This window comes from Hipposideros armiger, unplaced genomic scaffold (genome assembly GCF_001890085.2).
Source record: "Hipposideros armiger isolate ML-2016 unplaced genomic scaffold, ASM189008v1 scaffold_29, whole genome shotgun sequence".
Taxonomy (NCBI): domain Eukaryota; kingdom Metazoa; phylum Chordata; class Mammalia; order Chiroptera; family Hipposideridae; genus Hipposideros; species Hipposideros armiger.
In genome coordinates this window covers 5,652,833-5,675,811 of record NW_017731379.1, presented here as the reverse complement: position 1 = coordinate 5,675,811, position 22,979 = coordinate 5,652,833, and the positions used below count along the sequence as shown (strand labels likewise).

Genomic DNA, 22,979 nt, shown 5'->3' with positions numbered 1-22,979 from the left:
TATATTGGGGGAGGAAATGGGGCGGCACCTGGAGGGGTAAAAAGTATAACTATTGCGCTGTGTTGTACACCTGAAACTAATTCTAAGAAATGTGTATTTCACAATAAAACATAATTTTAAAAAAAGAAGAAAGCAGGGCTGCCCCTTTGTAGTCAAACCCTTCCCCCGCACCTAACCTCTGCCAGCCACTGATCTGCTCTCCATCCTTTTTTATCTTTTCCAGGATGTCATCTACTTGGAATTTTAAAGTACATAATCTTTTGAGACTGGCGTCTTTCACTGACATACCTTTAACATTCATCCATAGTTTTGAGTTTATCATTAGTTTGTTCCTTCTTATTGCTGAGTAATGGACCAGAATTTGTTTATTTGCCTACTAAAGGATATTTAGGCTGTTTCCTGTTTTGGGTGATAATGAGTAAAGTTGCTATAAACATTCAGGTCAAGTCTCTGTGTGCACATATGTTTTCATTTCTCTAGGGTAAATATCGAAGACTAGGACTGCTGCATCACCTGGCAAACATGTTTTTCTATAAAAAAATGCTAAACTGTTTTCCAAGGCGGCTGTGCTGTCTTGCATTTTCACTGACACTGGATGTACAAGTAAGTTCTTCTAATATGTATGTAATAGCATCTCATTAATTTGCATTTCCTTCAACACTAATGATCATGTTAAACCTCTTTTTTTTTAAAGATTTTATTGGGAAATTGGGGGAGAGGAACAGCGTTGAGGAATCAGGGAAGGGAAACAGACAAGTTGCTATCCTTTTGTTCTCTCTAGTTATGGAGGATGGCGCTTCACTGGCCCATGTTGGTATTATCATTGCGCTCTTCCTGGGTGAGACAGTCGCTCGCAGGCCCTTGGACGGCTGCTCACGGCAGCTCACAATCACGGCAGCTCACAAAAGCTCACGCCACCTGCCAGCCAGCCCCACTGCAGCCTATGCTGTCGCTGGCGACTCATGGCAGCCCAGCTCCACGTCGAGTTGTTCACCATCTTAGCTGTAAGGGGTGCAGCATCACTGGCCCTCATGTGGGATCTGAACCGGGGTCCTGCTGCTCAGAACTGGCATCCCAAGCCAGCTCTTAACCAACGCGCCGCTCGGCAGACCCTGAACCTCTTTTCATGTGCTTATTTCCCATCATACATCTTCCTTGGTGAAGTCTCTGCTCTGTTCAAATCTTTTGCCCCTTTTTTTTCTTTAATAGATATTTTTTATTGTTGGGTTTTGAGAGTTCTTTATATTTTCTGGACACAAGTCTTTCATTGGCTATGTGACTGGCAAATATTTTCTCTTGGTCTGTAGCTTGTCTTTTCATTCTATTTATCATGTCTTTCACAGAGCAAAAGGTTTTAATTCTGATTTAGCCCCATCATCAATTTGTTCTTTTAAGGATTATGCTTTTGATGTCATATCTAAGAACTCTTTGCCTAACCCAAGGTCATGAAGATTTTTCTCCCATATGTTCTTCACAAAAACATAGTTTTATGTTTTATATGTAAGTCAATGATCTATTTTGTGTCAATTTTTGTGTAAAGTTGAGTTATAGGTTGTAGTTCATTGTTTTGCAAATGAATGTACTATTGTTCTAGCACCATTTGTTGAAAAAACTATCCTTTCCCCACTGAGCTGACTTTGCACATTTGTAAAAAGTCAATTACCCATATTTGTAAGAGTCTACTTCTGAACTCTATTTTAGTCCACTGATTAAACTTTTAAAATGAATAAATCCACAAAGGAAGGACAAAGTATGAGACAAATGACAGCAACTCAGTTTGGTAAGCTAAAAAGCCAATTGAGAATGTCTAAAATTAAAAAGAATGACAGGGCTGGCAGGGTGGCACAGCTGGTTAAGAGTGCGAGCTCTGAGACACAGGGTCGTCAGTTCGATTCCCACATGGGCTAGTGAGCTGCGCCAGAGCTGAGCTGTCGATGACCTGCCAATGGGTGGCAGGATGGCTTAGTTGGTGAGAGTGCATGCTCTTAACAACAAGGTTGAGGGCAATAGATGGGGGGAGGGGGGTTGTTACTTTGTGAGGGTGAAAAGGGTAACTATCGCATTGTTCTGTACACCTGAAACTAACAATAAAAAAACAAAAAAAATAATAATAAATAAATAAATAAATATAATGATTAGTGTCCATTTAGTTTAATAAACTATAAATGGTATGCTTGCATTGCATTCACATTGATATGTCAAATTACCTTTTTTTTTTTCATTTAGGATAACAAAAAATTACTTAAGGCCATTTACACAGGTGACATGTAAATTTAAAGTACCTATCAATCATTAAAATATTACATGAAATTAAAAAAAAAAAAAAACAACAACAAGGTTGCTGGTTTGACTCCCTCATGGGACTGTGGGTTGAGCCTCCCTACCCCGCAACTAGACTGAAAGCAGCAACTGGACTTGGAGCTAAGCCTGCACCCTCCACAACTAAGACTGAAGGACAACAACTTAACTTGGAGCTGATGGGTCCTGGAAAAACACAATGTTCCCCTTCCACAACTCCCCAACATTGTTCTCTTCCCCAACTCCCCAAAAAGAAAGACAAAAAACTGACCATATCAAGTATTTATAAGGATGTGAAGCAACTGGAACTGCTGGTGGGATTGTAAAACGGTTAAAACCACTTTGGAAAACAGCTTGGCAGTTTCTTGAAAAGTTAAAACATATACTTACTGTGTGCCCCGGCCAATCCATTCTTATTCAGGAGAAGTGAAAGTATATGTCTATAAACATGTACAGTAGTCCCCCTTATCTGCAGTTTCGCTTCCTACAATGTCAGTTACCAGCAGTCAACTGGGGTCCGAAAATATTAAATGAAAACTTCCAGAAATAAAAAATTCCTAAGTTTTAACTTACGTGACATTCTGAGTAGCATGATGAAATCTCTTACTATCCCACTCCTACCAGGGACATGAATCATCCTTTGTCTAGCATATCCACGCTATATGTATCTGCAACCAGCCCATTAGTCACTTAGTAGGTGTCTCGGTTATCAGATCGACTGTCATGATATCACAGTGCTTGTACTCAAGTAACCCTTATTTTACTTAATAATAGTCCCAAAGTACAGGAGTAGTGATGGTGGCAATTCAGATATTCCAAAAAGAAGCTATTAAGTGTTTCCTTTAAATAAAAAGGTGAAAGTTCTCCACTTAGAAGGAAAGAAAAGAAAATGCATGCTGAGGTTGCTAAGACATATGGTAAGAACGAATCTTCTATCCATGAAATTGTAAAGAAAAAGAAATTAGTGCCAGTTTAGCTTTTGCACCTCAAACTGCGAAAGTTATAGCCACAGCGCATGATAAATGCTTAGTTAAGATGAAAAAGGCATTAGGTGTGTGAGTGGAAGACATGAACAGGAAATGTGTTCTGACTGACAGCAACATGTTGCTCCAGAAAGCATTGAGCCTACAGGAAGACTTCAGCGAGGGGTCCCCTGAAACAAGTGACGCCAAGCCATTTACTACAAGTAAGGGATGGTTACGCTGCTTCAGGAACAGGTTTGGACTGAAAAATATAAAAACTACTGGAGAGGCTGCATCTGCCAATGAAGAAACTGCTGCCATATTTCCAGCAGAGTTGAAGAAGTTAATTAGGGTACTATCCACAGTTTCACGCATCCACTGCGGGTCCTGAGATGTATCCCCCAAAGATAAGGGGGTACTGACTACACAAATGTTCATGGCAGCTTAATTTGTAATAGCCAAAAACTGAAAACAAAACAAATTGTGTTATACCAATATAATGTAACACTACTCAGCAATAATAGGCAATGAACTATTGACACATGCAAAAACATGAATAATTAATTACACTGAGTGAAAAAGAATACAAACTATGATTCCATTCATATAAATTTCTAGAAAATACAAATTAATCTATAATGACAGAAAACAGATTAGTGGTTGCTTAGGGACAAGAAGGGGCAGGAATTAAAGATTACAAACGGGCTGAGAAAACTTCTGAAGATAAGAAATATATTATCTTAATTGTGGTGATGCTTGCATGGGTGTATGCACATGTCAAATTGTACAAATGCTGCTGACAGGTAAAGTGAGATAAGGACTAAGAATTTTATTTTTTTTTATTGGGTAACAGTATGTTTTTCCAGGGCCCATCAGCTCCAGGTAAAGTCGCTGATTCAATCTAGTTGTGGAGGGCGCATCTCAGTGGCCCATGTGGGAATCGAACCAGCACTCTTGTTATGAGCACTGCGCTCTAACCAACTGAGCTAACCGGCCACCCTGGGACTAAGAATTGAACATTTTAGGGCCTGCCGAGTGGCGCATTGGTTAAGAGCTGGCTTGGGACGCCAGAGGGCCCAGGTTCCGATCCCACATATGAGGGCCAGTGACACTGCCCTCTACAGCTAAGATGCTGAGCAACAGCTCAACCTGGAGCTGGGCTGCCGTTGAGTCGCCGGTGACGGTGTGGGCTGCAGCCCCTGCTGTAGTGGGTTGCCATGAGCTACTGTGTGTAGCCAGCAGCCAGTGTGAGCGGCCAGAAGCCGATGTGAGCGGCCTTCCAGAAGCCGGCGACTGATCTGCCTCGCCCAGGAAGAGCGCAATGATGGTGCCAACTTGGGCCAGTGACGCAACGTCTTCCACAAGTAGACTGAAGAACAAAAGGACAGCAACTTGTCTGTTCCCCTCCCCTAAATTCCCCAACGCTGTTCCCATCCCCCAATTCCCCAATAAAAACATCTAAAAAAAATAAAATTCTTTCCTAATAAATAAAAAAATAAAAAAAAAGAATTGACCATTTTATTTAGCAACATGGTACTCATCGGTGACCTTGATGAGCAGTTTTGGTGGAATGGCAGAAATACAGGCTTAACTGGAATGGGTTCATGAGAGAATGGGAAAAAGGGATTTCAGATAGTGAGTATAGACAAGTGTTTCTAGTGATGTTGTTTAAAAAGGGAGGGGGGGGGAATGGGACCTATATGCAATGTATTGTATGTCAATTAAACCTCAATAAACCAGTTTTTTTTTAAGCAGATGAACAAATAACTGACTTAGTAAATCTGAGCAAGTTGACTCTGCTGTGAAGAAGAATGAGAAGCAATCCACTTCACAGTCCAAGTAGAGAACCCTAGAAGATTCAGGAGCTAGCAGTGCTAGACACCTCTAGAAGAGGAGAGGAAGGCAGGGCTACAGTCAACACACCAGGTCCTCTTTCTTACTCAGAAGTTGAGAGGTTTATCCTTTGAAGAGAGTTAAACAAACATAGGGTGTCTGGACAGGGCGGCACCGGACACAGTTGAAGGCAAGGGCGTAACATTAAATACAGGGGAATAAATTGAAATTCACAGATTAAATGCTGATTTCCCAAACTATCCACCTCCTGGGATGCTGGCAGCCAGGCAGGAGACTGGAAGTCCTCTAGCAACCATAATCCCATGAAGAGCAAAGATGTAACAATACTGATACTGGTGGTTTCCCCATATAGCTCAGATATACTTTATAATGGAAACCACAAACAAAGAGCCCATGTAAACATACAAGGCTTCTACTAATCAACTTTTGGGCACCCTACTTTTAAAAGTCAACAGAGACAACAGGATCACCAAATATCTAAGAAAAAAATCTAACATGTTATACAGGGATTAAAACAAAAGAAAAGAAGCATAGAGAAAACAGACTACGCAGGAAGAACCCTTAAGAACTTATGTATCAGGTATATTCCAGAGAAATAAAATTAAAATATAATAAAAGAAAAATACTCAATAGAAGGGTTTGAAAATAAAGCTAAGGAAATGTTTTAGAATGTAAAACCAAAAAGACAGAGAGAAAAGAAGAGAGGTAACTGGGAAATTTAAAAAAAAGAAAACCAAAGAACAGTCTAACACCAGATGACAAGCCTTCCAGAAAGAGAGAAAACAGAGGGAAGGAAACCACTAACAAAATAATTTCAAGAAAATTTCCCAGGGCTGAAAGACAGGAGTTTCCATATTGAAAAGACCCCGCAAGTAATGGATGAAAATACATTTACACCAAGGGGTAGGCAGCATCATGAAATTTCAGAATTCTTCAGACAAAGAGATGTCTCCAGCTTCCAAAAGTGAGGAAAAAAACAGTAAGATCAGGAATCAGAATGGCTTCTGACTTATCAATAGCAATTTTGGAAGGTGGAAGGCAATGGAATATTCTACAGGATTCTATTAACACAAATCGTCAATTGTGATGAGTATCATTGTGATGATAGAATAAGGATATTTTTAGACATTCAAGGTCTAAAAAAGTTTACCTCTTACATACCCTTTCTCAGCAAGCCACTAGAGAATGTACTTGACCAAAATAAGGGAATAAGCCTAGAAAGATCCTGGAATAGGAGATCCAAAAAAGGGAGAAGCTAAGGTAATCAATCCCTAGGAGATCCCAGCATGATAGCTGGGCACAGGAGAAGGTGAAGAGCCCAGATTAGAGCAGGTCAAAAAGCTCTGGGGAAACTTTAGGAAGATAAATTAGCAGAATATCTGATGCAACTGAATATCTTAAGGGGTGATTTAGACAACTTGAGAAAAGTATAAGCTTCAATTACTGCATAGAAAACAAAATAAACAAAAATGTAACATTAACTCCAGAAAACAAAATGGTATGTGAGAAAGAAAAAATAATCCTAGTATATATATATTACATGGCTCAGCTCTGAACAGTGTTTACATAGACATAATAATGTAAACACTGACTATTGATCTAACCAAATTACAATATAACCATGAAAGGACAGAAAGAGTGTATGAGTGTAGCAGGAGCAAGAGCTAAATCCTCATTTTCATAATGAAGAGTCAATAAATAATGCCTAAAACTGAAAAATCAAGTGGAAACAAAACATGTTAATTAGAGATATAAAGGTAAATCCCATGGCTCCCCAAAATATACAACAAAATAATTGAAAATATAATTGTTGCTTCAGAATTGGTTATGGCAAGGGGGTAATGTGTATACTCAGCAAAATCTGGTTTTCATAACAAGCTTTGTAGAATTATTTGACTCTTTAAATTATATACATGTATAATTTAGATAAAAATTTAAAAGAGAGGAAAAAAGTCAAAAGTAAATAGAAAAGATGGTGGAGATAGGAATAATTCTAGGAAGTAAAGTGAAAACAAAAGCAAAAAGCTTTATGTAGACAATATACTCTAAGTATATTAATTATATAGAAAAGGAACATTTAGAAAACAAAAGACTTCTTAGAGATTAAAAATATGATTTAAAAAAATGAAGAACTGGAAATAAAATCGAAGTCTTTCAGAACACAGACGTGGAAAACCACGAAGAGATGGAAAATGTTGGAGAACAAACAGATAAGAGACACAACACTAATCCAGGTTTAGTATCTAAAAGAGATCAGAGAAACGGAGGCAAGGAAATTATCAAAGAAATACTAGATTTTCCCAAAACTGAACAACCCATCTTCAGACTAAAAGGGCCCAGTAAGTACTCAGCATAATGAATGAAAAAGGACCCATACCTAGACAGCTCTTCAGGCAATTTCGGAAAACCAAGAATAAAAAGAAGATTCCAAACATTTCCAGAGAGCAAAAACAAGCCACCTACAAAGGAATGAGACTCCAACCACCAACTCTCTTCTCGTTGACAACACTCAGATGATAAAAGACAACAGGGCATGTGGTAGGTAGGCTGAATAATGGTCCCCCAAAGATGCCCACATCCTAATCCCCAGAACCTGTGAATGTTTCCTTACATGGCAGAATTTTGCAGATGTGATTAAGTTAAGGATCTGAGGTGGGAAGATTATACTGAATTAGCCCAGTGAGCCCAATACAATCATGAGGCCCATGTAAGAGGCAGGCAGTAGGGTCAGTCAGAAAATAAAAGGCTGGAGCGATGGGATTGCTGGTTTTGAAGATGGGAGAGAGCCATGATCCAAGGAATGCAGGCAGCCTCTAGAAGCTAGAAAAGACAAGGACACAAAAGGCAGATGCTTCCTTAGAGCCTCCTGAAGGAGCACAGCCCTGCTGACACCCTGGACATCTAACTGCCAGAACTGTAAGATGACAAAGTTGTGCCTTTTGTGTACTAAGCTTCTGGTGATTTGTTGCAGTAACCATAGGAAACTAATACAGGGTGGTATTTTCAAATTCAGAGGGAAAGTAATTTTCAACCTAGAAATGTATATACAATCAAGACTTTATCAATGAAGAATGAGAGCAGACTATTTTTTAAGTCTACAAGAACTCAGATAATTTACTCTATGCATGTTTGGCAACAAACTGACAAAATAAACTGAGATACAGGAAGACCAGAGCTGGAAAAGAGTAGCTCCATCCTAGAAGAGCAATGAAAGGGAAGTCCCAGGAATAGAGCTGTACACGAGTCCCAGAGAACAGCCAGTTCAAGCTGGAAAAATAAAACAGAAGAAATGGCATAATTTAAAATTTGGGAGAAAAAGACTGAAGTGATAAAACTGAGCTACAAGAGGGCAAAAAAAAAAAAAAAAGGAAATTAGAGACCTAAGGAAAAAAATGATATTAATAAAGAGTCCAAATCTGAAGCAAACTAAAATACAGCAACCGATGGTGGGTAATAAAAGATCTACTTGAACTACAAACTAGCACTGTGAACTAAATTACGAACATTTCCTTTGAGTGGCCTAGGAGCCGTGAACTCTTTAACACACAGGAAAGAAAAAGTAATTTCCCCTGCCCTGGTATTGTACCTTATTTACATGGTAATAACATTGTAAATACAGTTTATTGGTTTTCAACTCCTAGGGTCAACATATGGATAAAGCACTGAAATCCATGTTGTGGTTGCAGGGCAGAACGTAAAACTGTAGTGGAAAGATGAAATAACTATTTCCTATCTTATCCTCAAAATTTCTACTACCTCCTCCCCTATTCCTCATTAGCAATTTATGGTCTTGGTTTCTATTGCAAAGAAAACAGAACAATCAAAAGAGAATTTTCACAGACTCCTACCTATCTGTGTATACTATTTATATACTATCTTCCTACCTGTCACTACAGTGAAACTGTCCACACTGCTTTCGAAGGTCACCATTCTTGTGCACTAGTCCCATCTCCACTTACTACTCAAGGACAGTGATACAGCAGATATCCCCTCTCCTGCATCATCAATTTTCCCCTCTGTGGGTCCTTAAGAACATACAAGCATGCTGTTATTTATCTCATTTCAAAAACAAACAAAACAGCTCTCCTGAATCCACATCCTTCTCCATCTAATGTCCCATTTCTCTGTTCCCCTTTAAAGGAATATCCCTAGAAACAGCTATCTATACTCACTGTCTTAAAAATCCCTTTTTCCCATTCTCTCATGAACCTGTTTTCTCCCACTCCACCAAAATTACTCATGGTCACAGATGATCACCATGTTGTTAAATTAACAGGGCCAGCCGAGTGGCTCATTGGTTAAGAGCTGGCTTGGGAGCGCGAGATCTGGGCAGCAGGGTCACTGGTTCGGATCCCACATGGGCCAGTGACGCTGCGCCCTCTACAGCTAAGATGGTGAACAACATCTCGACATGGGACACCGGCAACAGCGTAGGCTGCAGTGGGGCTGTAGTGGGCTGCAATAAGCTACCGTGAGCGGGTGGCAGCCAGCATGAGCTGCAGAGAGCAGCCATCCAATGGCCAGTGACCGATCCGCCTCAGCCAGGAAGAGCATAATGATCACAATACCAACATGGGCCAGTGAAGCGACGTCCTCCACTAGACTGAAGAACAAAAGGACAGCAACTTGTCTGTTCCCCTTCTCTGATTCCCCAATGCCGTTCCCTCCCCCAATTCCCCAATAAAGTCTTAAAAAAAAAAAAATTAAATGTTCAATTCTCAATCCTCATCTTAGTTAACCTGTCAGGAGCATTCTCATCTTTCATATCAGAAAATAAATAAATCAAGAAAGAGATAGAGGGCCGGCCGAGTGGCACGTTGGTTAAGAGCTGGCTTGGGATGCCAGAGGGCCCCGGTTTGGATCCCACATATGAGGGTAGTAACACTGTCCTCTACAGCTAAGATGCTGAACAACAGCTCGACCTGGAGCTTGGCTGCCGTGAGTCCCTGGTGTCAGCAGGTGGGTTGTTATGGGCTACCGTGTGTAGCCAGCAGCCAGCGTGAGCAGCCAGCAGCCGCTGTGAGTGGCTGTCCAGAAGCCGGCGACTGATCTGCCTCGCCTGGGAAGAGCGCAATGATGGTGCCAACTTGGGCCAGTGAAGCAACGTCCTCCACAACTAGACTGAAGAACAAAAGGACAGCAACTTGTCTGTTCCCCTTCCCCCAGTTCCCCAGCACTGTTCCCATCCCCCCAATTCCCCAATAAAAATCTTTAAAAAAAAAAGAGATAGAAACAAATGATATAAAATTATAGAAGTAAAACAGAAATAGAATGAGATAATGTAAAGCAAAGGACTCTTGTCCTCCTGAATACTTTTGCACTATTTATCATATTCATGTATGATTCTAATAAATTTAAGAAGTTTTAAGACATAAACAACAATAAAATAGAGTGGCATCTTATACAGCGGTTAGGTTCTAAAGTCCAAAGTTTGACCATAAAGCAAAAACCAAGTTCTAACGAAACTACTTTTAAAAAATCCCTAAAACTGCCCGTAACGTTCAGCACCATGCTGTCTCTTCACAAGTTCAAAATAGCCAGTTTCTCCCCTCAAACACGCATACAGCTACTTCATCAATTAAACAGATGATTCTGTTTAGGGACCATGCTGTACAAAGACTGCACGCTGTTAACTTTTTTTATTTTTTATTTTTTGCATGCTGTAACTTTAAGCACTAGATTCATAGTCTATATCTGATGAAAGGTATCCAGAAACAAAGAATAACAGGCAACAACAGATTACGCCTGCTATCTCATGCTTACTCCACGGTACTCGCTCACTGAATAAAAGGACAAGAATTACTGGCACTATTTAAGCTGTTTGTCTTGCCCTCTTTTTCTTTTAGCCAGGCACATAGTTAAAGGTGAGTTAATTAAATGAGCATATAAAGAGGCTCCAAAATATAGTGATGTGTACAACTTCATCGTGAATAATAGAGTGATCCTACTGTGGAACGCCTACAAACCAGGGTTGCTGGCTTATGTAACTCATCACTATTAAGGATTGTTTCTAGAACTGAAGACAACCCTAATGCCTAACAAACCCAAAACAAAACAAATTTTCTGACTAGACTGGTTTCAGTAGTTTTGAAGCTTCCACAGCTCCATGACCCATCCAGGGTTCATCTTTTCAGGGTCAGCGGAATCACTGCAGACGATTCTGACACTCTTCTCCCAGTTCCACTACTTGGTTACTTTGGAAAGTACTTGCGCTTGTGATCCAACTTGACTCCCTACCTAATATAAAGGTCTAATTAAGCAGGCTGGACAAATTAAGTAGTAGTTCCATAGGAACCAAAAGTCTTCCTAGACAGAACTCATTCTCTAATAAACAGACAAAACACAGCATCTATTTCAATGCTAAATCAACAAGTATTATGTAAATATCAAACAGAAAGTTATCAAGAAATGATTGTCTTCATTTCCCACCTACAGTTTAGGAAAAATAATAGATCAGTAATACTCTGTGGTGGCAGGAGTGTAGGAAAGTAACTGTTACAGACGAGAATTTCAAATGTTATAATTCTTCTAGGGCCAATTTCACAATACATTCCAAAAGCCTTAAAAAAAAAAAAATACCATACAATCCCTTTGTCCTTAGCAACTGCATTTCCAGGGGATGTAGGTCTGTGTTGTCCAATATAGTATCCACTAGCCACATGTGGCAACTGAGCACTCAAAATGGGATTAGTCCAAATTGAGATGTGCTGTAGAGGGCCGGCCAAATGGCTCAGTTGGTTAAGGGCTCGCTCAAGAGTTTAAGCTCTGAGCAACAGGGTCCCCGGTTTGATTCACGGCCCGAGCTGAGCTGCCGCTGAGCTGCCAACAGGTGGCAGGATGGCTCAGCTAAAACAAAACAAAACAAAAAAAAACACACACAAAACAAAAAAAAAAAAAAACAAAAAAAAACTTTGAGGGGCCGGCCAAGTGGTGCGATGGTTAAGAACTGGTTTGGTACGCCAGAGGGCCCCGGTTCGGATCCCACATATGAGGGCCAGTGACACTGCCCTCTACAGCTAAGATGCTGAACAACAGCTCGACCTGGAGCTGGGCTGCCCTGAGTCGCCGGCGACGGCATAGGCTGCAGCCCCTGTGGCACTGGGTTACCATGGGCTACCGTATGTAGCCAGCAGCCAGCGTGAGCGGCCAGTAGCCAGCGTGAGCGGCCAGCAGCCGCAGTGAGCGGCCGTCCAGATGCAGGTGACTGATGTGCCTCGCCCAGGAAGAGCGCAATGATGGTGCCAACTTGGGCCAGTGAAGCAACGTCCTCCACAACTAGACTGAAGAACAAAAAGACAGCAACTTGTCTGTTTCCCTTCCCCCAATTCCCCAGCGCTGTTCCCATTCCCCCAATTCCCCAATAAAAATCTTAAAAAACAAACAAAACAAAAAAACTTTGAGATGTGCTGTAAATGTGGAATACACATTGAATTTCAAATACTTAACATGAAAAAATATACATAAAATATTTCAATATTTGTAGATTGACTACAGCTTAAAATTATGATGAATTTTTTGATATATTGGGTTAAATAAAATACTACAAAAATTAATTTTACCTCTATTTTTTTAATGTGATTACTAGACTATTTAAAATTACATATGTGGCTTGCATTATATTTCTACTGGACAATGTACTCTTAGACAAATTGCACATATATGTATATACGTTTATCAAAGCACGCTTTATAAAAGTGAAAAACTAGAATAAACCTCAGCATCCTTCAATACAGATTAAACAAATTGTAGCAAGTCTATAAAATGGAATATTCTGTAGCCACTGAAAATGCTGATGTACATCTAAATATACTGACATGAAATGATACATTAAGTTAAAAAAAGCTTATAATATAGTACATATTTATAAGATTCCATTTCTGTTTTAAAAAGGTGTGTGTGTGTGTGTGTGTGTGTGTGTGTGTGTGCGCGCGCGCGCGCACGCATACGCGCGCACAAAAAAAGGTCTGAAAGGATATTCATCAAAATGACAACTACGGTTACCTCTGGGCAGTAAGAGTACAGGTAATCCTTATTTTCTTCTTTATGCTTTTATGTATTTCCTGAATTTTTTAAGTAAGCATGACATAATTTTATAATTAGAACAGCGTAGCTATTTTTAAAAATGATAGCCATTGGCTGAAACAAAAAGATCAATCTTACATCATCTTGGCTAGATGAAGTCTATGGTAATAAGGGTCCTTAATCCTACACAACACGACTCGGAGAAGCTTGCAAGTGCCTCATCCCAAGCAATACTTAAACCTATTCCAAGTAATTAAGAATATTTCAGGGTTCTACAGATCATTTATGAGAACTCTGCCATGAACCCATAAAGTGTTAATTGAGAGAACACTGAAATAAATGTTCATGGATTTGTCACCTCAGGCAACTAAGTAATTAAAGGGGGGATTTCGCTGATAATATTGGTTGCCTCTGGGATAGAGTACTAGGTAGCAGAGGTACAGGAGTGGGAAGGAGGATTTTTCTCTATGTAGTCATTACTGTCTTTTGAATTTTAAGCCATGTCAATGTACTGCCTACTTAAAAATAAATAAAATGCAAAAACAAAGCAGAAACATTATCAAGATTCTGTGATTGTCCATGATTTACTCAAAATTTTAAAAGTTATTCTTTAAAGTATCTATTAGTGCTCTGGTCAAATTAGCATTAAATGTTTTAGTCTATTCAAGTCAAAATAGTTGAGGGGTCAGAGGAAGGGCCACAGAGAGATGAGAGTAAATAAATATGAACTAGAAGGAGGAAGACAACGGGTGGCAAACCAAATGTAATTTATTAATAGTGGAATTTGTTTTTACACTGTTAGGCAGGTAAAAAATTCCAACACTTCCTGTATATTTATATTACATTATACTGAGTTCTTGGATTTTTTTTGCTTATGGGAAATATCAAAATGTCAACCATTGTTTCTATTAAAGGTCTTTAATGATATTGCATTTTGGACTTGTAATGAAACATGGTGTTCACTGCAGTTTGTAATGCATCTCATTAAATACATTAATAACATGCATTTCACTAAAAGGTCAGCTTATTATGGCTGAAGTGTGGCTTTCGTTTAATCACTTCATTTAAAGCTATAGAGCAGCTTTCCACAAAGATGGCGCCAAAAGCAAAGAAGGAAGCTCCTGCCCCCCCCTGCCCCCAAGCCAAAGCCTTTGAAGGCAAAGAAAGCAGTGCTGAAAGGCGTCCACAGCCACAAGAAAAAGGATCCCCACATCACTCACCTTCCAAAGGCCCAAAACATTGCAACTCTGAAGGCAGCCCACATATCCTGGGAAAAGCGCCCCCAGGAGAAACAAGCTTGACCACTACGCGCCATCATCAAGTCCCCCCAACTACAGAGTCAGCCATGAAGAAGATAGAAAACAACAATACACTTGTGTTCATTGTGGATGTCAAGACCAACAAGCACCAGATGAAACAGGCTGTGAAGAAGCTCTATGACACTGACCTGGCTGAGGTCAACACCCTGATCAGGCCTGATGGAGAAGAAGGCATATGTTCAACTGGCTCCTGACTATGGTGCTTTGGATGTTGCCAACAATATTGGGATCATCTAAACTGAGTCCAGCTGGCTAATTCTAAATATAAAAATTTTTCACTATAAAAAAACGAAACTACAGAGCAAACTCTAAAAAAGATAGTACAGAGTACCTGCTACAGAAATGCTCTCTCAATTCCCCCTTCCAATCAGTTATGCTTATTAAGAAATCACCATGTTTTTATGTGAGATAAAGGTAGTGATCTTTTTTAAATCCTTTTCTTTTAGATACATGCTGATTTACTGATAAAATTGCATGATATCTTGTATTTGCTTCAAAATAATCCAGAAGTAAGGGAAGAGTTAGTATAAGCATAGGTGAAATAAGATTGGCTTGAGTTGATGACTGCTTAGCTGGTAATGTTATATGAGTTCATTGTACGATTTTCTCTACTTTTATACAGGTTTGATATATTCCATAAGGAAAAGTTTTAAATCACTCATGCTTTTTCCTATGTAACTTGCCTTCTTCCTTATAATCATTGCCACCAACATAAAAGACCTGCTTCCTAATACTGTAGAGCTTTTTCAAAGAAAATCAGAGAAAAAGCTAACCTCTTTAGAGAAATGGTTTTGTGCATAGCAAATTCCTTAATTTTGCTAAGGTTACTTCAAGACTTACTATTTATGCAGCTACTAAAATATCAAAAAATGTCTTTGAAATTACTGCACCGTTCAAGAATTATAATTACTGGGTCGAGTGGAGTGTTGGTTAAGTGTTGGCTTGGGGCCTAGCCGAGTGGCACGTTAGTTAAGAGCTGGCTTGGGACACCAGCTCAGAGCAGCAGGGCCCCAGTTCGTATCCCACATGAGAGCCAGTGACGCTGCGCCCTCTACAGCTAAGATGGTGAACAACAGCTCAACCTGGGACTAGGCTGCTGTGTCGCCAGCAATGGCGTAGGCTGCAGTGGGGCTGGCAGGCAGCTGGCCGTGAGCTTTCTGAGCTGCTGTGAGCCTCTGGGAGCAGCCGTCCAATAGCCGGCAAGTGACTGCCTCAACCAGGAAGAGCTCAATGATAATACCAACATGGGCCAGTGAAGCAACGTCCTCCACAACTAGACTGAAGAACAAAAAACACAGCAACTTGTCTGTTCCCCTTCCCCGATTCCCCAACAGTGTTCCCCTCCCCCAATTCCCCAATAAAATCTTTTTTAAAAAAAGAGTTGGTTTGGGATGCCAGCTCTGAGCAGCAGGGCCCCGGTAGGGATACCACATGAGGGCCTATGACGCTGTGTTGCACCCTCTACAGTTAAGATGGTGAACAACAGCTCCGCCTGGAGCTGGGCTGCCGTGAGTCAACGGCAATGGCGTAGGTTGCAGACCCAGTTGTAGTGGACTGCCGTAAGCCACTGTGAGCGGCCGGCAGCCGGCATGAGCCGCTGTGAGCGGCCATCCAATGGCCAACGAGCAACTGCATCAACGAGCACAATGATAATACCAACATGGGCCAGTGAAACAACGTCCTCTACAACTAGACTGAAGAACAAAAGGACAGCAACTTGTCTGTTCCCCTCCCCCAATTCCCCAATAAAATCTTTAAAAAAAAAGAATTATTGGGGCGGCTGGTTAGCTCAGGTGGTTAGAGCGCAGTCTCATAACACCAAGAGTGTCAGTTCGATTCCCGCATGGGCCACTAGATTGAAGACAGCTGCTTGACTTGGAGCTGATGGATCCTGGAAAAACACATTGTTCCCCAACAAAATTAAAAAAAAAAAAAAAAAGAATTATAACACCAAAGTGATTGGGGACTAAGTTCATGTGTGTGCTGGGGAAGGAAGGAGATATTTGTTCTGTTTCTGAAAAGGAGAGGTTAGGGTACTGAAGGTACAAAGGCACGTTGCTCAGAAGTTTACTATGACTAAAAAATAGCTAGAAGTCTGCTGTTTTAGAGGCTACTATTAGGACTATGAGAGTAAATGACAATGCCAAGGAGAGAATATATCAAGAAAACACCACCTGAGAACAGGATCCTAAATGCAATGAAAATGACATTAAGAAGAGTCTGAGATGAAATCAGAAAGGCAAGAGAACCGAAATAACATATGCAGTGTCATCAAAGCCAAAGGGAAATATTTCAAAGAAAGGTTGACTGCTTTGGGAGGCAGTGGGTAGGTTTGACAATAAGGAAACCTCTGGTCACCTTTCCTTGGGCCATACGCATAAGAGGCAAAAGCTGAATTATAGGTATTACAGTAGAATATAACACTACCTACTTTCCAGAACAAATGGTTAATTTAAATGATATAAGTAATGTGAATACTAATAAAAAGTCAAAAAACACTGAAGACAGAGGGGATGATGGTTCATTATAATGATGACCATCACTCGCATGGCTGAACACTGCCAAATGCCTCTTTCAACAGGCAAAGATAATACTCATACCTACCATTTGCGTGTGCTGTGTGCCAGATACTGTGCTAATGTTTTATATTGATGATGTCCTTTAATCCTCACAACTATATTATCACCATTTTATTGTGAAGGTAAGTAACTTGCCCAAGGTCACATGGTTGATCCATGTCTAAGATGGAATCTAAACTCAGGCAGTCTGACTTTAACTGCTGTAAGACCAAGCAAACTGAAAAGACATTTAGTTAAAGACAATAAGTTCCAATGTTTGTTCTGGGGTCAGTACAAATACAGAATATGTTCCATACCAGCTATGTAGCACATTATAAACTGTTCATCAGAGTACTGCAGCCAAGAAATTTTTCTTAAACTCTGTTTACTAAGACAGGGAGGTAATGTAGCCAAGAAATTTTCTTAAACTCTTTTTACAAGACAGGGCGGTATATAGCATATTGTCGTAAGAATGTTGGAAACAAACAAAAATTAACTACCTGTTAGACACGCAGAAATTCTGGTTATTAGAAAACTCTCCACTCTCCCATCTTAAATTATGTGATACCAAACAAACATTCCTTTATTTTTTTTCCCTCCTCCACCACAACTCACCTATCAGATTAATAAACATCCTGTCAGATTAATTGGAGTTCACCAACGAGGCAAAGAGGCAATTGGTTAAATAAAATAAATAAATAAATAAATAAATAAATAAATAAATAAATAAAGACAAATTAAAAAGATCAGAACTGCTGCAAAATGTTAAATAACATTAAAATAGCTAAAGAAACTAAACTGTATCCAAGAATAAAAACATGTCCATTATACCTCACACTAACCCTTAAAATATCTATATTTTAAGATGACTCAAAAAAAAAAAAAAAGGAAAGGCTTGAGCAAGAAGAGTAACAAAATGGAAAAAATCTTATCTGAAACATTTCAAACATTTCATCTAGCGCAGTCTAGGTCTCATTCCAAGGCATACCAGAAATTAGGGTACTAGGGCATCAAAAATAGCAGAGAAGTGCTCCAAAAAAATCTCAAAAATTTTGAAAACTGACAATATAGCCTTTATTTAAGGAAGGAAGGAGGAAACGCTGGGGGAGGGAATATAAAAGGCCCACCTTCACAGTATCTTGACAGTTCCTGAGGATTAACCAGGCCTTTCACATAGGAAACAGACTTCAAATGTGGCAGGACATATAATCTAAAGACTGGACACTAGGAATTCCTAATTAAACCAGGTATTCTCCTACATGAAAGGCTCACAGAATCCCCTTCCCTAGAAATTCTACATTATTTATTTTCAATGATTTAAGGTGATTCTACCTAAAGGCAGACACCAAATCAGACATCCTCCTCGGGTCTGTTCCAACTCTACTCCATGATATAAGTTTTAAAGAGCAAATGAAAACACTAAGTCTCAGCAGGTAAACGAAGAATAGCAATTCCAACCCGAGTACATTCCCCCCAAATTTCCCTCTGCCCCAGGCCTCTGGTGCCACTGGGCACCCAGGCACACAGCACATAGGAGGGAGTGTGGTGCAGAAGCAAGACTCCAAGATCATAAGGCAGAAAAGCTGGAGTTTTCTCTCTGCCGTGCATGAAAAAGCTCTGTAGCTTTGGGCAACTCCTTTTCTTTGGGCCACAGTTCTCTCATCTGTAAAATGAAGGGACTAGGAACCCAATAATTTCTAAAATTAATTTCTTTTCTCTTCTAAAATTCATGGACTTTTTAGCTCACTAATCTATTCCAAAACTTTTTCCTCTGTCTACAGTCATCATCTTTCCTCATTCTATGCAACCCCAAGGAAGATATGAATAATTTTAGCATGTTGTTCTAGAAACCTCCCAATAAAGGCATCTTTTAAGCATGTGATACAACCACCTTAAGTGAACTGAGTTTAGTCATTCATTCTCTCCCTTTTGTCCTGTACCAATGGATTTTCAAAGAGTGTTGTTCTCTGAGCGTTAAAAGTAACTCAGAAAGCCAAGGAGAGGGGAGGGGGCAGGTAAGAAAAAAAGCATCAAAGACATGACTCAAGCACCCAATCCATTTCAGTCAGTTATCTTCATTTGATAAGAGTTCCATTGCTATTTTTTTCTAATTAAAAATTACTATTTCATACAATATTGTCACTAAAACACATCTTCTTTTCTTCAACTATGTGGTGATGCAAATACAACTGCAGTGTATCCCAATGTACCCACTGGATTTCTAAGTATCTCAATATGGCATAAGTACGTATTCTTACTATTTTTTACAGCGCTGGCAAATTCTGGGCCACCTTTGTCCTTGAAAACAGGGAAGACATCTGGTTGAGGAAGCTGATTGGTAGTCAGCAGAGCTTTTTGTAGTTTGATCCTTGCTTCCAAGAGTTGGTCCCACAGTGCTGAGAAAGAAAAAAGAATTCCCTTCCTCAGTAATACAATCTTCCACTATACAAGTTAGAGGAAGGGGAAAGGGACAGGAAACCACACCAGTCTCTAAGCAGCACAGCTTTATCACAGTTTCATGCCATGGAAACACTCTCTATTATAGAAAATAAATTCGTTTTCTTGGAAGCAAATATTTGCTACATGAGAGAGAATGCTAAAAAGCCCAACGAGAGGCGAAAACACTCTTCTCTTCAATCTTCCACAGTTGCAGGAAGTACTAGAGCAGAACCAGCTAAGCAGCTCAGTGTAGAAATGGCTGGCTAAGCATAGAACAATGGGGCTTTAAGCCTCCAGGTAAGTGGGGCATGTCACAAACTAATTGGAAGGACACAGGAGAGAGCGAACAGCCAAAAACAAACAAACCAACCAACAAACAAACAAACAAAAAGGACATCAAATGCAGACACTGAAAAATAAGCAAACAGCAAACCATGTACAAACCTATCTGGTTCTTCACAGCTCTGCCTTTCTCCACTTCCTCAGAAACTTTGACACTGGAGAAGGTCATCATCACACCATCATCTTCACTGGTCCTGTCTTCAGCCTTGTCTCCCTCACTGTCAACCTCGAAGTCTTCCTCACCATCCCCTTCTTCCATGCCACTCTCCTCCTCTTCATCTTCATCTTCCTCCTCCTCACTGCTACCAAGCTCATCCATTCCCTCAGTAAATTTTTCAAAGTCACTGATGTACTGGACACTGAAGCCTGGTGTTTTCCCGGAGCAGCTTCTGCTCCCCTTCCTCTGGGCCAGACTACTGTCCGCATCACCACCACACTCCTGTTCCTCAGCAGCACTCGTGGCGTCCTCATCTGATTCCTCCAGACCCAGTCCCTCTGAATTGCCATCTCCAAACTCTTCCTCATCAGATATTTCCTTGTCTAAACAAGGAAGAAGGAAAAAATGGAAATTACACCTTGAGACAAATAGCAGGCTATAGCTTTCATTTCAACTGAAGGACCATGGCAGCTATCAAAAAAATATATTGTACTTAATTCAATAAATATTTATTATGTATCTACTGTTTCTAAAATGCTAAGGGAGAAGCAAAGATGAATAAAACATGAATCCTATTCTAATAAAAGGTTCTAGTGGAAAAGGCCCATAAAAACTGTAATACAGAGAAGAATTAAAAGTGCTTTGACAAAGTTTTGATAACCTAGAAGAGGGGAAAATTTTAACTGTGGGGCAAGTGAATTTAAGCAAGTCTATCAGGAAGAGGTAGTCTTTGGTCTGGACCCTGAAACATATCAAATTTCAACCGGTGAGAGGGAATTACCAGTTTTCCCAAACATGCATCTAAAAAAATATAGGTTATCATTAACTATCCCAAATGTACAATCTCTATCACACAAGTATACCCGATTTATTAAATACTTATTAAGCACCTATTATGAGCCAGGAAAAGATAAAAGCTAAGGAATGACAAATAGAATGTGACACCTGTGGGGAAGGGTTCAAAGTCTCGTGGCAGTAGTAGAAATGTATACCAATAATTATGTTATAACGTCATTAGTACAGTATATAGAAAAGAAGCCACCTAACTCTCCTGGACAGGTGAGGGATGGCTTCACATATATAAGACATTATAGTTTTACTTATTAAGCATAAGTAACAGCTCATCTGACAGAAAAGGGGGAAAGAAAAGGGAAAATAGCATATGCAAAGGTCCAGCAGCACAAAAGTACACTGGAGTGCAGAATGGTGGGAGATAAGACTACAAGTTGCCCAGGGACCATATCAGGAGGGGTCTTATCTTCCATGGGAAGGAGTCTGAACTTTATCCTACATTATATGGAACATTAGTTAAGGCTTCTAATTTTACTTATGCTTAAGTTATTACCTGATTAGGGTTTTTACTTATTATCTGATCTCTTCCATGGTAGAACATAAAGATTCTATGGATAGCAACCATAATTACCAAACGGGCCAGTTACCAACACCTTTCTCCAATAAAATATTTTATGAAAACTTGATAGGCCTTCCGTACTTCTTTTAAAAACTATATATATTGGGCTGGCCGAGTGGCGCGTTGGTTAAGAGCTGGCTTGGGATGCCAGAGGGCCCCGGTTCAGATCCAACATGTGAGGGCCAGTGACACTGCCCTCTACAGCTAAGATGCTGAACAACAGCTCAACCTGGAGCTGGGCTGCTGTGAGTCGCAGGCAATGGCGTAGGCTGTAGCCCCTGCTGCAGTGGGTTGCCATGGGCTACCGTGTGTAGCCAGCAGCCAGCTTGAGCGGCCGTCCAGAAGCCGGCAACTGATCTGCCTCTCCCAGGAAGAGTGCAATGATGGTGCCAACTTGGGCCAGTGAAGCAACGTCCTCCACAACTAGACTGAAGAACAAAAAAGGACAACAGCAACTTGTCTGTTCCCCTTCCCCCAATTCCCCAATAAAAATCTTTAAAACAAAACAAAAACTATATATAAACTCAAGACACAAAAAAGGCTATCAAAAATATAAATACAAAACCAAAGTGAAAAAAAAATAAACAGAAATAATCCTTTAAGCTCTTTATGTATGCCATCTCTCAGATTAAGAAACATTCCTACAGAGTACTAACTAAGAGTACAGATCTTGGAGTTAGACTGCCTTATTTGAGTCCTGGCTCTTCAACTTACTAGCTGTCTGACCTTGAGCAAGTTACTTAACCAATCTGTCCCTCAAGCTCCTTATCTACAAAATGGGATAAATAGTCACAATTTCACAGGGCTATTGGGTGAATTGAATGAGATGATACATGTAATAAGAATGGTGATAAACTTTTTTTTTAAGGACTTACTGTGTCCTGGGCTCTTAGAACTTAAAGTGCTTACCACAGTGCCTGACACAGGGTGAGAGTTCAATAAATGTTATAATATTAGTCTCATTTTGGTCTCTTTATCAGTTTCTAGGCAAAGAATGTGAAATGAGCTTCTCAGGAGCCCCTAGAGCTATATCAAAGACTAAATCATGGATATCACAACCTGAATTAAAGTTTCTCTTATATTATCTGTGGATTCTCAACATGGCACCTCTGATCTCTCTAAAGGAAAAAATATGGCATCCACTCAATAATCATCATATCCAGCTGCTTCTTCCACTCTGCTTTTAAACTATAAGCTCACATCCTCCCAACATCTTTTAGGGGACAGGGAAGGATTACGTTATTTTACGACGGCAAAGAATAAGTTTCACAAATTAATATCATACAGTGACCCAATGCAAGACTTGAAAAACTGAAGAAAAAGGGTCAAAATCCATGAGTAACATGCTCATCAGAGGCAATGTTTTCTCAACACATAGCCCTCTCAGTATCCAATATGCATTGTCTTTTATCTCACTCCATTTTAGGATGAACTATTAGTCTAAACATAAGAAGTGTGGCAACGTGGGCCGGCCGAGTGGCGCAATGGTTAAGAACTGGCTTGGGGGCCGGCCGAGTGGCGCAATGGTTAAGAACTCGCTTGGGATGCCAGAGGGCCCCGGTTCGGATCCCACATATGAGGGCCAGTGACACTGCCCTCTGCAGCTAAGATGCTGAA

General features: G+C 40.1%; 1 protein-coding gene across 5 annotated transcripts in view; it reads right to left on the bottom strand.

Moving 5' to 3' along the window:
- Positions 1 to 22,979, bottom strand: part of AATF (apoptosis antagonizing transcription factor) — a 108,522-nt gene that overhangs the window by 83,096 nt on the left and 2,447 nt on the right. For all 5 annotated transcript variants that reach the window (XR_002123281.1, XM_019636783.1, XM_019636782.1 and 2 more), the window contains exons 3-4: positions 19,897 to 20,334; positions 19,272 to 19,409 (exon numbers count right to left, since the gene is read on the bottom strand). Coding sequence is in view for 4 of the 5 variants with exons in the window: in XM_019636783.1 (XP_019492328.1) it covers positions 19,272 to 19,409; positions 19,897 to 20,334 (576 nt within the window). In the remaining variant the exon portion in view is untranslated. The remainder of the gene's footprint in view (positions 1 to 19,271; positions 19,410 to 19,896; positions 20,335 to 22,979) is intronic.